The sequence below is a fragment of the Dipodomys merriami genome, unplaced genomic scaffold (genome assembly GCF_024711535.1).
Source record: "Dipodomys merriami isolate MVZ:Mamm:240054 unplaced genomic scaffold, mDipMer1.0.p SCAF_4, whole genome shotgun sequence".
NCBI classification, from domain to species: Eukaryota; Metazoa; Chordata; class Mammalia; order Rodentia; family Heteromyidae; genus Dipodomys; species Dipodomys merriami.
The window spans coordinates 60,193,149-60,208,256 of record NW_027205603.1 but is presented as its reverse complement, the minus strand read 5'-3'; the positions used below and the strand labels follow the sequence as shown (position 1 = coordinate 60,208,256).

The 15,108-nt window shown below is 37.0% G+C and overlaps 2 protein-coding genes across 5 annotated transcripts in view; both read left to right on the top strand.

Annotated features, from left to right (window-relative positions):
• The window catches only part of Rad54b (RAD54 homolog B), an 83,014-nt gene that overhangs the window by 20,619 nt on the left and 47,287 nt on the right, over positions 1–15,108 (top strand). The window lies entirely within an intron of this gene.
• Fsbp (fibrinogen silencer binding protein) lies at positions 6,303–14,085 on the top strand. Its single transcript, XM_069991079.1, has 2 exons — positions 6,303–6,728; positions 11,808–14,085. Exons 1-2 carry the CDS (start codon positions 6,355–6,357, stop codon positions 12,328–12,330), a joined length of 897 nt encoding a protein of 298 aa, XP_069847180.1. The 5' UTR covers positions 6,303–6,354; the 3' UTR covers positions 12,331–14,085.

Below are 15,108 nucleotides of genomic sequence, written 5' to 3'. Positions count from 1 at the left end.
AGTGGTAGAGCGCTAGCCTTGAGCTGAAGAGCTGAGGGACAGTGCCCAGGCCCAGAGTTCAGGCCCCACGACTTGTCCCCCCCAAAAAAAAAAGAAAAGAAAAAAGCCGGAGGCGGCACTTTGGCTCAAGTGGTAGAGCGCTAGCCTTAAGCTGAAGAGCTGAGGGACAGTGTCCAGGCCCAGAGTTCAGGCTCCACGACTGGACCCCCCCCCAAAAAAAAAAAAAAAAAAAAAAAAAAGAGTCTCAAGGACTATCCTGTCCAGGCTGGCTTTGAACTGTGATTCTCAGATCTCAGCCTCCTGAGCAGCTAGGATTACAGGCGTGAGCTATTGGTTCCTGGCCTGTACTAAGAGATTTTAACTCAATTTAACAATTTATGAGTACAATATATTTTGATCAAAAGTCCCCACTTCCATCATTCTTCCTGTCTCATCTCAGCCCTATCCATCCCTTCAAGTTACATGGTTCCATTTTCACATATGCACATTGAATATTATAACTATATTTGCCTACTATTCCTTTCTCTTTTTTTTTTTTTTTGTGCTCATGTTGGATCTTGAACTAAGGGCCTCATGATCTTGCTTAGCTTTTTTTTTTCTATTGACCTTTTACCACTTGAGGTATTAGCTGGTTAATTGGAGATAAGCATCTCTGGGACGTGTCTTCCTTGGCTGGCTTCAAACCTTGATCCTCAGATCTCAGTTTCTTGAGTAGCTAGGATTATAGGGATGAAACACAAGCGCCCAGATGGTATATTCTATAGGTAGTTGTTTAATTGGAGATTGGCACTTTAAAAATATATCTTTTAAAAGATTTTCCCTTTTTCCCAATAAAATTTTTTTAACAGAGTGGTAATTTTTTTCCCACTTCTCTACTAAAAATAGTTTCCTTTTTTTTGTGCAAGTAACCAAGCTGTTTTTCTTTTTTTCTTTTTTTCTTTTTTTTGTCGGTCATGGGTCTTGAACTCTGGGCCTGGGCGCTGTCCCTCAGCTCTTCAGCTCAAGGCGAGCGCTCTACCACTTGAGCTACAGCGCCACTTCCGGTTTTCTGGTGGTTTATTGGAGATAGGAGTCTCACGGTCTCTCCTGCCCAGGCTGGCTTTGAACCGCGATCCTCAGATCTCAGCCTCCTGAATAGCTAGGATTACAGGCATGAGCCACCAGCGCCCGGCACCAAGCTGTTTTTCTACTCAAATCCTGGTATAAATCATTTAAAAATGGTTCTGGATATTTAATTCTTGTTTAAAATAATTAAACTTACAGCAGCTCTTATTTGATTCTTGAAAGGAAACTTCTTATCAGATTTACAATGTACCTGTTCATAACTCTAAATATTATCTTATTTATTATCTTTGAAACTTCTTACACGGTAAGCAGCACTGTACTTCCCTGTATGAACTGCAATAAAAACCTTGGTTAGGGCTGGGAAGGTGGCTCAGTGGTAGAGCGCTTGCCTTGCATGCCTGAGGCCCTGGGTTCGATTCCCCAGCACCACATAAGCAAAAAGAAAAAAAGCCAGAAGTGGTGCTATGGCTCAAGTGGTAGAGCGCTAGCCTTGAGCTGAAGAGCTGAGGGACAGCACCCAGGCCCAGAGTTCAGGTCTCATGACCGGACCCAAAAAAAACAAATTAAAACAAAACAAAACAAAACCTTGGGATCTATAGTTGGGGCTTCATGTCCCTGGTACCCCAAACCTCAGTTCCACAGTGTGGTCTCCCTTATTGCTTTGTCCCTGGTCACCATGGGTTGCAACCGATTTTTTTGTTATTGTTGTTCTTTTTTTTTTTTTTTGGTCGTGGGGTTGAACTCTGGGCCTGAGCGCTGTCCTTCAGCTCTTCAGCTCAAGGCTAGCGCTCGACCGCTTGAGCCATAGAGCTTCTGGTTTTCTGGTGGTTTATTGGAGATAAGAGTTTCACGGACTTTCCTGCCCTGGCTGGCTTTGAACTGCGATCCTCAGATCTCAGCCTCCTAAGTAGCGTGAGCCACCGGCTGTTTTTGTTCTGTTTGTTCTTTTCTTTTTGTCAAATAGACTCTGTCTCTTAAACTGGCATTTGTGTTCATTTTGATAGCAGCGTTAGGGTAAATGCTCAACTCCAAGGGGTATCACAAGTGGTTGGGAAGGAGCTTTGTTATGGTCACATGAAGAAGGATGGAGAGCTGATGTCTTACCAATCTGTATTCAAAATGCTTCTGGCAGTTTCTATTATATAGAAAAGAGAAATAATAGCAAGAATTGAGTTATTCAGTGTAGTAGGCCATCTTGTTTTGGGACTCTTGCTTTACGGGAATTTCAGTCCTTTTTTTTTTTTTTTTTAAGTATTCATAAATTAGGCCTGTTGTTCCAGAGAACCAATATAACTATAGGAGAAAAGGTTCAGAAGACCTCAGAAAGAAGGAAATCAAACAAGATGGAATAAAAAACCACAAATGGAGTTTACTAGGTCAATGACTGGACCTTTTTCAGGTTTCTAGTATGAAGCCATCATTAACATTTTCTGTGAGAGTGAGGCTAAAGGAAGGGACCTGTTACAACTTACCTTTCTTTTTTTTGTTGTTGTTGGTCATAGGTCTTGAACTCTGGATCAGGGTGCTGTCTCAGTGCTCTTCAGCTCAAGGCTAGCACTCTGCCACTTGAGCCACACTTCCAGTTTTCTGGTAGTTAATTGGAGATAAGTCTTAAGGACTTTCATTTGGAACCGTGATCCTCAGATCTCAACCTCCTGAGTAGCTAGGATTACAAGAGTGAGCCACCGGTGCCCTGCTCAACTTCTCTTTCATAACCAAGAAATGATAAATTGTGCCATAGCCAGTTGTCTTGACACTTACTAACATGTGTTTTGAATCTGAATACAAAGATTACATCTGGAATGATCTTGTACATTTTGGCTATTTTTCTGAGTTTATGAGTACTGTTACCTGTAAAGTCTGTCTCGAGGCATGGAAGCCCTGGCCTCCTCACCTCTTAGTTAAATCTCTGCCCAGTACAGCCGTTATACTACTTTCCCAAAGTGAAGGGCAAAGTGGTCATTGGTCATGAACTTTCTATTTTCAGTAGTTGCTTGGGTTTATAATGATGGGAGATTGTCAAACTACCAGGGAGGGAAAAACTACTTGTTTTACGTGTTTTTTGGTGCTGATTGAACCAGGGTGTTTTGAAGACCAGGGACATGGACTACTGAAGTATATTCACTCTTTTTGCTTTCCTTGGTTCTTTATTTTACTGTGCTTTTTTTTGGGGGAGGGCAGGGAGTGGTGTGAAGGGTGGGAAGGTAGGACTGGATCTGGGGCTTGAACTCAAGGCCTGAGCCCTGTTGTAGACTTTTTTGTTCAAGGCAAGATCTCACAGACTTTCCTGATGGGCTGGCTTTGAACTGTGATATTCAGATCTCAGCCCCCTGAGTAGCTAGGATTACAGGCTTGAGCCACTGGCACCCAACATTTTTACTGTTTTGGAAATGTAGAAAACAACTACAATGGGGGGTTGGGAATTTAGGTCAGTGGAAAAGCACTTGCCTGGTAAGTGAAAATCCCTGAGTTTGGTCCTCAGCTCTGGACCAAAAGAAAACCCCCTAAACCAAACCAAAACCAAAGCAAACAAAAACATCTCAGGCTTCTAGCTGGATGCCTGTAATCCTTGCTACTCAGGAAGCTGAGATCTGAGGATTGAGATTCGAAGCCAGCCGTGACAGAAAAGTATTCTTTGTGAGACTCTAATCTGCAATAACCTACTCAAAAACGCTGGGAGGCACTCAGTGGCTCAAATGGTAGACCTCTAGCTTTGAGTACAAGGAGGCTTAGGGACAGTTCCAGGCCCTGAGTTCAAGCCTTTAGGACCAGTAACAACAATAACAGCAACAACAACAACAAAACTAGAATGATTTTGAATGCTGGCTGTCTGATTGGGTCAATTTTCAGTTTACTACTGGGTGGAAAAGCATCATTTGTATAAATACAGGTTGAACCTTCCCTGAAATATTGCAGAAGCTCGATTTATTTTATTTTTTGGTGAGCTGGTATCTTACTTCTTATGACAGGTAGGTGTACTAAGAATATTGTATAAAGTTACCTTCAAGTTATGTTTATAGGTGTATGAAACATAAGTGAATGTTGTGTTTAAAACTGGCATATAAGATAAGGCATATGCCTTATCTTTTTGTAAATATTCTAAAATGTGTAACTTCTGAAACTAGAATCACTTTGCATCGCCATCATTTCAAATGAGGGTTTTTCAAGGGTATTACTTTTCTATAGTTTGATGAACTGCAAAAGTATTCAAAGGTAACAAGGTCAAGGCTTGCTTGTGAAGGGAAGCACAGAAATGGAAGGAAAAAGGATGAACAAATGCAGCAATGGTACTCACTGGACACTAAGTTGAAAATGAACTATACAACTTGTGGGTTCAGGGTAGGAGGGAAAAACTGGGAGAGAGCAAGGAAAGGGGTGACATTGTCCAAAAAGAAATGCATTCACTACCTCACTTATATAACTGTAACTCCTCTGTACATCACCTTTATAACAGCTTAAAAATTAAAAAAAAGGTCTAGGCCTGTTTTAGGTTATTTAGTTGGGTATTCCAGACAAGAGGTAACATTCTACGGAGCACCATTTCACCCTTCTCCCCATTTTTTTTTTTGGACATAATACATTTAAAACTTCTATTTAAATACAGCAAATGGGCAAATATTTATTGCTTAGTACAGAAAGAACTGGGTAAGTTTAATTGATTTCATTGTTAGAAGAATGAAAATATGGTAATTGAGAATTTACAGTATTTCTGTGGAAATACAGCTCCTCATATAGGAGTTGGATCTAGATTCACCTTTGTTTCTCTTGGTCTTGGCACAGTGCTTAGAAACATTTTTTTTTTTAAACAGGTGTTTGCTAATTGTTTGACAGAAATGAACTCTGTTCAAGTGATATTATTACTATTATTATTATTATTATTTTGTTAGTACTGAGGATTGGATGTAGGGTCTGAATGCTACACAAGTGCCAACGCTGAGTTCCATTCCTAGTCATTTTTAAAATTAACTTATTTAAAAAATATATTGTTATTATTAAGGTATTTTACAGAGGGGGTTAACATTTCATAAGTTAGGTAATGAGTACAATTCTTTTTGGGCAATGCCACCCCTTCCTTTGCTTTCTCCCAGTTTCCCAGTTCTTGTTTTCTGAGATAGGATCTCGCTATGTAGGCCAAGCTGGCCTTGAACTCACTATTCCTCCTGCCTCTGCCTCCTGATATTACAGCCATGTACCATTATGACTAGCTTCAATATGTTTTTATTCACTTTTCTGATGAAACGTATATAAGTGAGAAAATAGTTTTATTTTGGTTTCCGTATTTATCATACGTTTTCAGGCTGGGATTAAGCATGGGAGCTGATGGGTTTGCAAAAGGCAAGATTAGACCTATCCTTTCACAGTCCAGGTTGTATGATTCTGGCTAAATAAAAAAATCCTGTTCCATTGTTGTAACAATTGTGATTTTGTTTTGTGAACTGTTAGCTACAGCATGATTACGCTGTTTCTTACCATGAAGTTTTTTTTTGTGCATCATAAAGCAAGCTAGTATATTCATATACATTATAGATGAAGCCATTGCTTTAAAACACAATTTTTAATCTGGATTTAGGGTTTAATGTTCAACTCATATTTTTTTCTTAAATTAAAAAACATGCAGGGTCTTCAGTAGACTGTAAAATGAAGGAGAAGCTTAGCTTTACTGTGGAGTCTGAGCTGGGTGTAACCTAACTAGCTAGAGGATATGCAATTCTTGATTGACAGCAGGACCAGCATTATGCAGATTTTCTGAGGGAGAACACCCAGCTTAGAAACTGATAGAGCTCTGTTAGGAATCCTTACATTTACCACTCCTGTCTTTCTGTTTTCGGTCTACTGGATTTGTAAACAAATAGCACAAAACAGTTCCTTTTTTGTTTTTGTTAAACTGATACTGCAGTGCTGTTTCATTCTATCAGCCAAGCATACATGTTTGGGAATTCGATATTCTCACTAAATTAGCTAATTTTTAGCTGTGTTCATGCTTATCTATAGACCTTTGTGCATTAAATCCTATCTGGAGCTGTTCTCTTCATACACAAGTGTATTTTGCTTGTGCCTTCCTGTCTTCTCAGTGAGAAGCTTTATGTAGGTCAGGCTTGGCTTAAGCAGATTTCCTGAACCTGCGTCAGCTTAAGCTGGAGGAATTTTAATAAACCCTCCCCTGTAGGCGTGGGCCTAAATGAGGCTAGCCTAGTTAAGCCTGATCTTTTTCTGTTTGTGAAAAGAGCTGAGCAGAGCTGAAGGCTGCATGGTGGTTTCAGAAACTGCTTACTTAATTTCAAGAGAACAATGGTAGGAAAGGCTAGATCTTCCAATTTTACCTTATCTGAAAAGCTTGATTTGTTAAAGCTTGTGAAGCCATATGTGAAAATTCTCGAAGAACACACTAATAAACATTCAGTAATAGTAGAAAAGAATAGATGTTGGGATATCATAGCAGTTAACTATAATGCAATTGGAGTAGACCGCCCTCCTCGAACAGCGCAGGGCCTACGTACCCTTTATAAAAGGCTCAAAGAATATGCCAAACAGGAACTATTGCAGCAAAAAGAGACCCAATCAGATTTTAAAAGCAATATTTCTGAGCCATCCAAGAAAGTTATGGAGATGATTCCCCAGATATCCAGTTTTTGCCTGGTAAGAGACAGGAACCACATACAAAGGTAAGCTTTATTTTATTTTGTTGTGGAAAATTATGGCGCCTCCTATCTATTGGGCTTTGGCTTAGTTGTGATAGAGATATGCATAGCAAGCATCCCCACTCCGGAGCAATGAATAGTGTCTTTGTTTTGCTTTCTTAGAAAAAGAAAGTGGGGCTATAAGGAATTTTTCTGTTGCTTTTGATTTAAGCCCCTTTTTACTGTATTGTCCTCTCTTTTCCCACCTTTAGTTTCTGAAAGTAAAGGTTAAGGAAGAGTAAATGGGATGGAATTTTTGACATCACTTCATAAACTTTTTAAGTTTCAAAATTAAGTTATTTGTTTCTGAGAGATACCTTTTTGTTTTAAGATGATCTTTTCTTAGATTTCTAAATTTTCTATAAAAATTTATATAAAGTTAGCACTTGCAGGAAAATGGAAGCTGCTTTTTTATAAATTGTCACCATATATTTATTGAATATACATTGAACTAACATCAGCAATTAAACTTATTAAAGGCATGATTTTGTATGTAAAGACATTTTTCTAACATTTAAAATAAATAAGATGATCCAACTAAAGAGACTTTAAGGAAGAGAGAGACTTTTAAATGATTCAGATTACTTAATAAAATTAAAAGTTTTTGTTTATATTTAATTATTGATCTAGTTTCACTTTGATCATACACAAAAGGATAAGCTTTCTTATATTGGATATCAAAATGTATATTTAAATCTACCCATAGGAACAGTTGAGTTCTTTAGGGTTAAAAATAATTTTGGGTTAAATTTGTGCTGTATAGAACTATTTGTCCAGGATTCTTCAAAACTGTTACCATCCCACTAATTTAAATTTCTGCCCTTGGCCAGAAGTAAAAAGAGAAGCTGTATTATTATGAGTAGTGTTAGGGTAATATAAACAAACTAAACTCCTTGTTAGTTAAAGAACCTTTCAAACAAAGCTTTATATCTTACTGGTAGGGAAGGTATTGTATTAGCAAAATTAATGATTACTTGTGAAATCTCTTTGAAGTTAGAAGACAAATAAAGAACTTTTTAACTGAACAAAATCTATTATTTTGGCTGTTTACTAGGAAAATATTTTGAGCCTAGTTTCTTGTCATGTTTTTAATTGTCTTGTTTTTAATTTATAGTGCAGTTAAAAAATTTCTCTAGTGGAATCCAGGAAATATATATACACATTGGATTACTTTTTGGGGCCATCAGTTAAAAATTTCACTGTGATGACAAATGAGATTCTAGTATGTTACTTCCCCAATAACTCCACAGTAAAATTGTTCTGTGCTACTTATGAGGTTTTCCACTACTCTCAAACTGTAGAGAACAATAGTCTTGATATTATAGTTGTAAAAAACATGCCTTTTGGGTATTAAAGTTAAGTTTTTGTAACTTGAAAACTACATAGAAACTGTAACTTTGCTTAGTTGCATATTTGAAAAATACAATGAGTATAGAAGAGAAGTAATATATAATGGTATAAATATTTACACTTTGACTATTGGTGTGACATATATACTGTATACATGCACATGTTTTGACACCATCATCTTGGTAAAAATGAGTTAGTTGGTTTATGCATATCTATACATAATTTAAATAATACCTTTTTAGTAGATTTTAAAAGGAAGAATATAAAAAATTCTTAAATTTTTACCAATGATAGTGGCTACACTGACACCTGTATAAGCTTATTTTAATATATTTTATGTATATTTACTCGGTTGACATCATTTTCAATCTTAATTATCTCAGTTTATAATTGTTATTTTAATTATGCTTCTACAAAAATATTAGTATCATTAAACTCTCCCTTTATGAGAAAGTATTACAACTTACTTTATTTAAAGTATTTAAAATATATTTCTGTTTTGAAAGTTTATTTTTATTACTCATTTTTGCCTTTATTTTTAATCTCTCTCTAATAATTAGATTATAATCTGTTTTTATGGCCTTTTTGATTCTTTCAATTTGTACATTTTAGAATTTCCTATCTGTTTATCATTTTTGTGGCCTTCTCTAAAACTTTTTTACTTCATTATGCTTCACTTGGAATGTTTGAACTAAAATGGAATGGGATGTTCCACATATAATCATATTTTTAACTTACATGGGAGTATAATGTCTGTTTATATTCTACCATGCACACTAATTTGGAACACTAATTAGGTGAATTTTCCAAACTCGATTTTCCTATTCCAATTTTCCAGTTTTCATTACAGATTTTTAATAGAAGTAAATCTGTATTTGAATTACATTTATAGTCCATTATTTTGCTTTTGGAAACCATAAAATGAAGACAGATAAGAACAAAAAGTGGGGCTGGGAAGGTAGCTCAGTGGTAGAGTGCTTGCCTTGCATGCATGAGGCCCTGGGTTCGATTCCTCAGCACCACATAAGCAGAAAAAGCGAGAAGTGGCGCTGTGGCTCCAGTGGTAGAACACTAGCCTTGAGCGGAACAGTGCCCAGGCTGAGTTCAGGCCCCATGACCAAAAAAAAAAAAAAAAAAAGTGAGAAAATTATATAATCTTTAATTATGTTTTCACTAAAACATAAGTCTCACTGAGTTATTTTCTTTTTTTTCTTTTTTTTTTTGGTCTGGTCGTGGGGCCTGAACTCTGGGCCTGGGTGCTGTCCCTCAGCTCTTCAGCTCAAGGCTAGCGCTCTACCACTTGAGCCAGAGCACCACTTCTGACTTTTCTTTTTGCTTATGTGGTGCTGAGGAATGGAACCCAGGGCCTCATGCATGCAAGGCAAGTGTTCTACCACTGAGCCACCTTCCCAGCCCTGAGTTATTTTCTTTTGGGCAAATATCTGATATTTATTAGCAATTTACTGTCATTAGTGAGAGACAGGGGGAGTTTAAATTTTTCTTCAGTTCTACTATAACTTACTTATCTTTTATAAAATACTCTGTAAAGAATGTTAACATTCTGGGCACTGGTTGCTCATTTTTGTAATCCTAGCTACTCAGGAAGCTGAGATCTAAGGATCTCTGTTTGAAGCCAGACTGGGTAGAAAAGTCCCTGTGAGATTCTTTATCTCCAATTAACCATTCAAGTACTGATAGTGGAGCTGTGGCTCACAGTGGTACTAGCCCTGAGCAAAAGGGCTCAGGAACAGTGCCTAGGCCCTGCGTTCAAGCACACAATTGCCAAAAAACAAAAAAAAACAAAAAAAATATTTCTATTATGTTCTGATAATCTTTTTCTTCTTTATAACTTTTATTTATTTTTGTGTTTTGGTGGTACTCATGTTTAAACTCAGGGTCTTATACTTACTAGGCATGTGCTCTACCAAATCAAAGCCATGTCCCCAGTCTTTGATTGCTTTAGTTATTTTTTTTCAATAGGATTTGGCTTTTATGCATAGGCTGGCTGGACTGTTGTCTTCCTGCTTTTGTTTCCCTTGTATTTGGGATGATAGGCCTATATTGTTGTGCTCAGCTTTCATTGATTGAGATGGGGGTCACAAGCACTTTTTTTTTGCTGGTCCTGGGGCTTGAACTCAGGGCCTGGACACTGTCCCTGAGCTTTTTTGTTCAAGGCTAGCACTCTACTACTTGAGTCACAGTGCCAGTTCTGGCCACTTAGGGCTTTTTCTGTTTATGTGGTACTGAGGAATTGAACCCAGGGCTTCATACATGCTAGGCAAGTACTCTTAAGTCACAAGAACTTTTGGTCTGGATTGGCCTCTGTTATCATCCTGATAACAGTTGAGTGAGAATGCAAGGCTCTGAGTTCAAGCCCCAGTACTGGCAGAAAAAAAATAATTAAAATTTTATTTTGTGTTCACTTATATATTCAATATAGTCAACAAATTATGAGTTCCTACTTTGTCTAAGTACAGCGCTGAGTTATACTAGTGCCAAAAATACCTACTGTGTCTAATACAGTGTTGTTTTATACTAGTGCTTGCTCTGGTGACCTGTACTTGATGGTTGAAAGACTTAAAGAGACATTGAATCACGTGGTTCAGGATAAGTGGGGAGTATCACTGACCTGAAATACTAAAACATTTTGTTAGGCATTTGCCAAAGTAACACAAAATGTTTTAGTTATTTATTTTTGGCAAATGTAGAAATTAATTCCTCCTTTTTACCATTTTCAAGAAGTCAAGGCCCTTGATTGTTTTTTGGTCAACTAAAAAAGATCTAGCAGTATAGAAATGGAAGATTTAGGGCTAACGTATGGGAACAGCAAGGATTAGAACCCATGAAATGGCCCTTTAACCATTTTACTCCTATACAACAAAGTATAATAGGGATGATTTTTCCAATTAAAATTTTCCATTTAAATAGTAAGGCTAAGTGGTGTTTCCTTGAGCATAAAAATGGATTTTGAATTTATTTACCTCTATAACATAATACTTGTAATTTTCTATGCTATTAAAAACCTAATTTTGAAGTTAAGGATGGGGAAAGCTAAGATGGTAGCTCAGTGGTAGAGTGTATAGCATGCTCTAGGTTCTGGGTTCATTCTCCAGCACCATAAAGCCAAACAAAATGAAACAGGATATTATTGGTATCCTAATCATAATAATTTGTTTTTCTAAGGTTAAGCCTTTTATTCATAATTTTCTGAATAGTTTATAACGCTGTGTGTGTGTGGTGTATGTGAGTCGTGGGACTTGAACTTAGGGCCTGGGTGCTGTTCTAATCTTTTTTGTTCAAGGTTAATGCTCTATCACTTGAGCCACAGCTCCATTTCTGGGTTTTTGGTGGTTAACTGGGAATCTCATGGACGTTATTGCTTGGGCTGGATTTGAATTGTGATCCTCAGTTCTTAGCCTCGTAGGGTTATAGACGTAAGCCACTGGTGCCTGGCTGAATAGTTTTATTAGTTTTAAAGATATATAGACATATTTTTATTTTTCATTTTTCTTTCTTTTTTTAAAAATTTTAATCAGATTTTAGTATGTAGCCTACTTTTAATCTTCCTGCCTCAGCCTCCTGAGTGCTGGGATTATAGGTGTATGCTGTCATACCATGCTCAAAGCTTTATAATTTAATGTATGTTAAATGTGAAATTATACTTTTATCTTCATTTTGGTTTACATTTTATAATGCTTTTTTTATATGCTATAGTGCAAACTTGGATGAGGCTGCACAAGCTGGTACCAGTTCACTGCAGGTAATGTTGGATCACCATCCGGTTGCTATTACAGTGGAAGTAAAGCAAGAAGAAGACATTAAACCACCACCTCCACTGATTTTCAATCCTCAACACAGTGATACTTTAGAGCAAAGAGAAGAGCATGAATTAGTACATGCTATGGACAGATCTTTGTCACCCTCCCTTTCCTCTGTTGATATGAGAATGACATCTCCATCTTCTATTCCAAGGAGAGATGACTTTTTTCGGCATGAGAGTGGACAGCACTGTAGGTCATTATTAGGGTGTGATCCTCAGATTCTGCAAATGGTAAAAGAGGAGCATCAAATAATTTTAGAAAATCAAAAAAATTTTGGATTATATGTTCAGGAGAAGAGGGATGGATTGAAAAGAAGGCAACAGCTAGAGGAAGAGCTACTAAGAGCAAAAATTGAAGTGGAAAAGCTGAAAGCAATTCGATTACAGCATGATTTACCTGAATACAATAGTCTCTAAGATTTTTTTAATCTTGCAGTTTAATTTTTAAAAATATATTCTTGATTCTTTTAATTTTGACCAAAATTTACTTTAATTTGGAAATACCCTGAAGCAGAGCGTAGTTTCTTGAAAAATGTTCATCTCTATTATGGAAAAACTTTTGACATTTTTCATTCTCTCTTTCTCTCTATTTGTTTTTTGTTGGTACTGGTTTGAATTGAGCACTTTGCAGGCGACAAGTACTCTGCCACATGAGTTATACCAGCCTCCCTACCCGCTTTTTATACTTTAGTTATTTTTCATTTAGGGTCTCGTTTTTGCCTGGGACTAGCCTTGGCCTGTGGTTCTACCCGTGCCTTCCCTGCATCTAGGATTTTAAGTGTGTTCTACTTGATTGATTTGTTTATTGAGATAGAGTCTTGCTAACTTTTCCCCTGCTTTAGTCTTGAACCATGATTCTCTTGACCTCTTCCTCCTGAGTAGCTGGGATTACAGGTGTGAGCCATACCAGGCTGTGTATATGTTTTTTTTGTTTGTTTTTTTTTTTTTAGTGTGTGTGTGTGTGTGTGTGTGTGTGTGTGTGTGTGTGTGTGTGTGTGTGTGTGTGTGTGTGTGTGTGTGTGTGTGTGTGTGTGTGTGTGTGTGTGTGTGTGTGTGTGTGTGTGTGTGTGTGTGTGTGTGTGTGTGTGTGTGTTTTGAGAAGGTATGTATCCCCGGCTGACTTTCGATTCTTGATCTTATTGCTTCATCTTCCTCCTTGGATTATAGGTGTATATTACATTATCTTTTCTGATAGGATTTTTAAAATATATAATATTCTTTTAGATCATAAGATTTACTGATTGGTTGGCATAGTAATATTTTTCATGATCTTCTCATTTTTGTAGTATGTTTACTTGTTTGTCTTTCAAAAGAGCTTTTGATAATTAAAATCTACCTAAATATATACACATGTATTCATCCAGATTTTTGAATCCTCAACATTTTTAGTTACAACTTTGAAAGTAGTAGTTAATTATACACATATGTTTTTCATGCTTGGGACTACATCCTCAGCCTTTTTTTTTTTTTTTTTTTTTTTTTTGGGTCCGGTCATGGAGCTTGAACTCTGGCCTGGGCGCTGTCCCTCAGCTCTTCAGTTCAAGGCTAGCGCTCTACCACTGAGCCACCTTCCCAGCCCCACCTCAGCCTTTTTTTTTTTTTTTTTTTTTTTTTTTTTTTTTTTTGTCGGTCGTGGGGCTTGAACTCTGGGCCTGGGCACTGTCCCTCAGCTCTTCAGCTCAAGGCGAGCGCTCTACCACTTGAGCTACAGCGCCACTTCACCTCAGCCTTTTTTACAACATGGTTTTCTTGTTGTGTAGCCCAGAGTGGTCTTGAAATCCTCATGCTTCAACCTCTTTATTTTTTCATTTTCAGTTCTGGGGCTTGAACTCAGAGCCTGATCCCTGTCCCTGAGCTTTTCTGCTCAAGGCTAGCATTTTACTACTTTGAGCCACAGTTCTACTTCTACATTTAATTGGTTAAATTGGATATAAGAGTCTCACAAACTTTCCTGCCCAGGATGGCTTTGAACCATAATCCTCAGATTTCAGCCTCATGAATTGCTAGGATCACAGGTGTGAGCCATAGGTGCCTGGCTCATGCTTCAACCTCTTGAGTACTGCAATTATAGGCTTATACCACCAGACCTGACCCAAAAGCTTTAAAAATATTTTGTAAACCCTAATTTAGAATCTATACTAACAATAACAAGTAGTTTGTCTCTATGACACTTTTAAAAAATACTTCCATCTTTTGAAAGAAATGAGACCTAAATTTTAGAAATGGAAGATATTTGGAAAAGTCATCAATTTAGAGGTGATGAAACTGAAATCCAGAGAGCTCAGTGACTTGAAGTAACAAAGATGTTTATGGAATAGCAAGTTCTAGTAATTAATTTTTCTTTATGGGAATTTTTTAATTCTCCATTTATTCTGTAGAAGTAAATCTACTAAACATTTTCAGATTTAAAAATTGGAAGAATTTATTTCATTAAAATTTCTTTTTAGGTTGGGGATAGAGCTTAGTCATAGAGAATTTGTCTTTATATATGTAAAGCCCTGGGTTCCATTTCCAGCATAGCAAAAGATAACTTGCTTTTAAAGACTGTTAAGAGTATGAATTCAAGGAAATTGTATTATGCTGTCCCCTTCCCTCCCTCTCTCTCTTGTCCAACAAGATAAATCAGATACTTTAACAAAGTTTTGGTATATTCATTTTTCAATGTCTTAGTCTAGAAAAAGTTTCTTTCACAGTAAAAATGAGAATTAAAAAATTAAAATGAAAATAGCAAAATAACATGTTTATATTTTCTGATATGATCTGTAATCTTATCATTTCTGTAAATATTTCTATTAGTATCTCAAAATAAAACCTTGGTTTTTAAAGCATTTGTACTACATTTATGTTAAATCTGTATTATGTGTAAGAATTACCATTTTTACTGTGATTTTCTTTTCTTTTTTTTTTCTGGCCATGGTGCTTGAATTCAGGGTCTAGATGCTGTCCCTGAGCTCTGTCACTCAAGGCTAGCACTCTATCACGTTGAATGACAGCAGTACGTCTGGTGGTTAATTGGAGATAAGAGTCTTACGGCTTTCCTGCCCAGACTGGCTTTGAACCCTGATTTTGAGATCTCAGACTCCTGAGTACTTAGGATTACAGGTGTGAGCCACCAGCACCTGGTTTTTTTGCTGGTATCTTATGGTAGAAGAACGCCACGCCTTAAAATGGGATAGGTAGAGTTTTGGCAATATA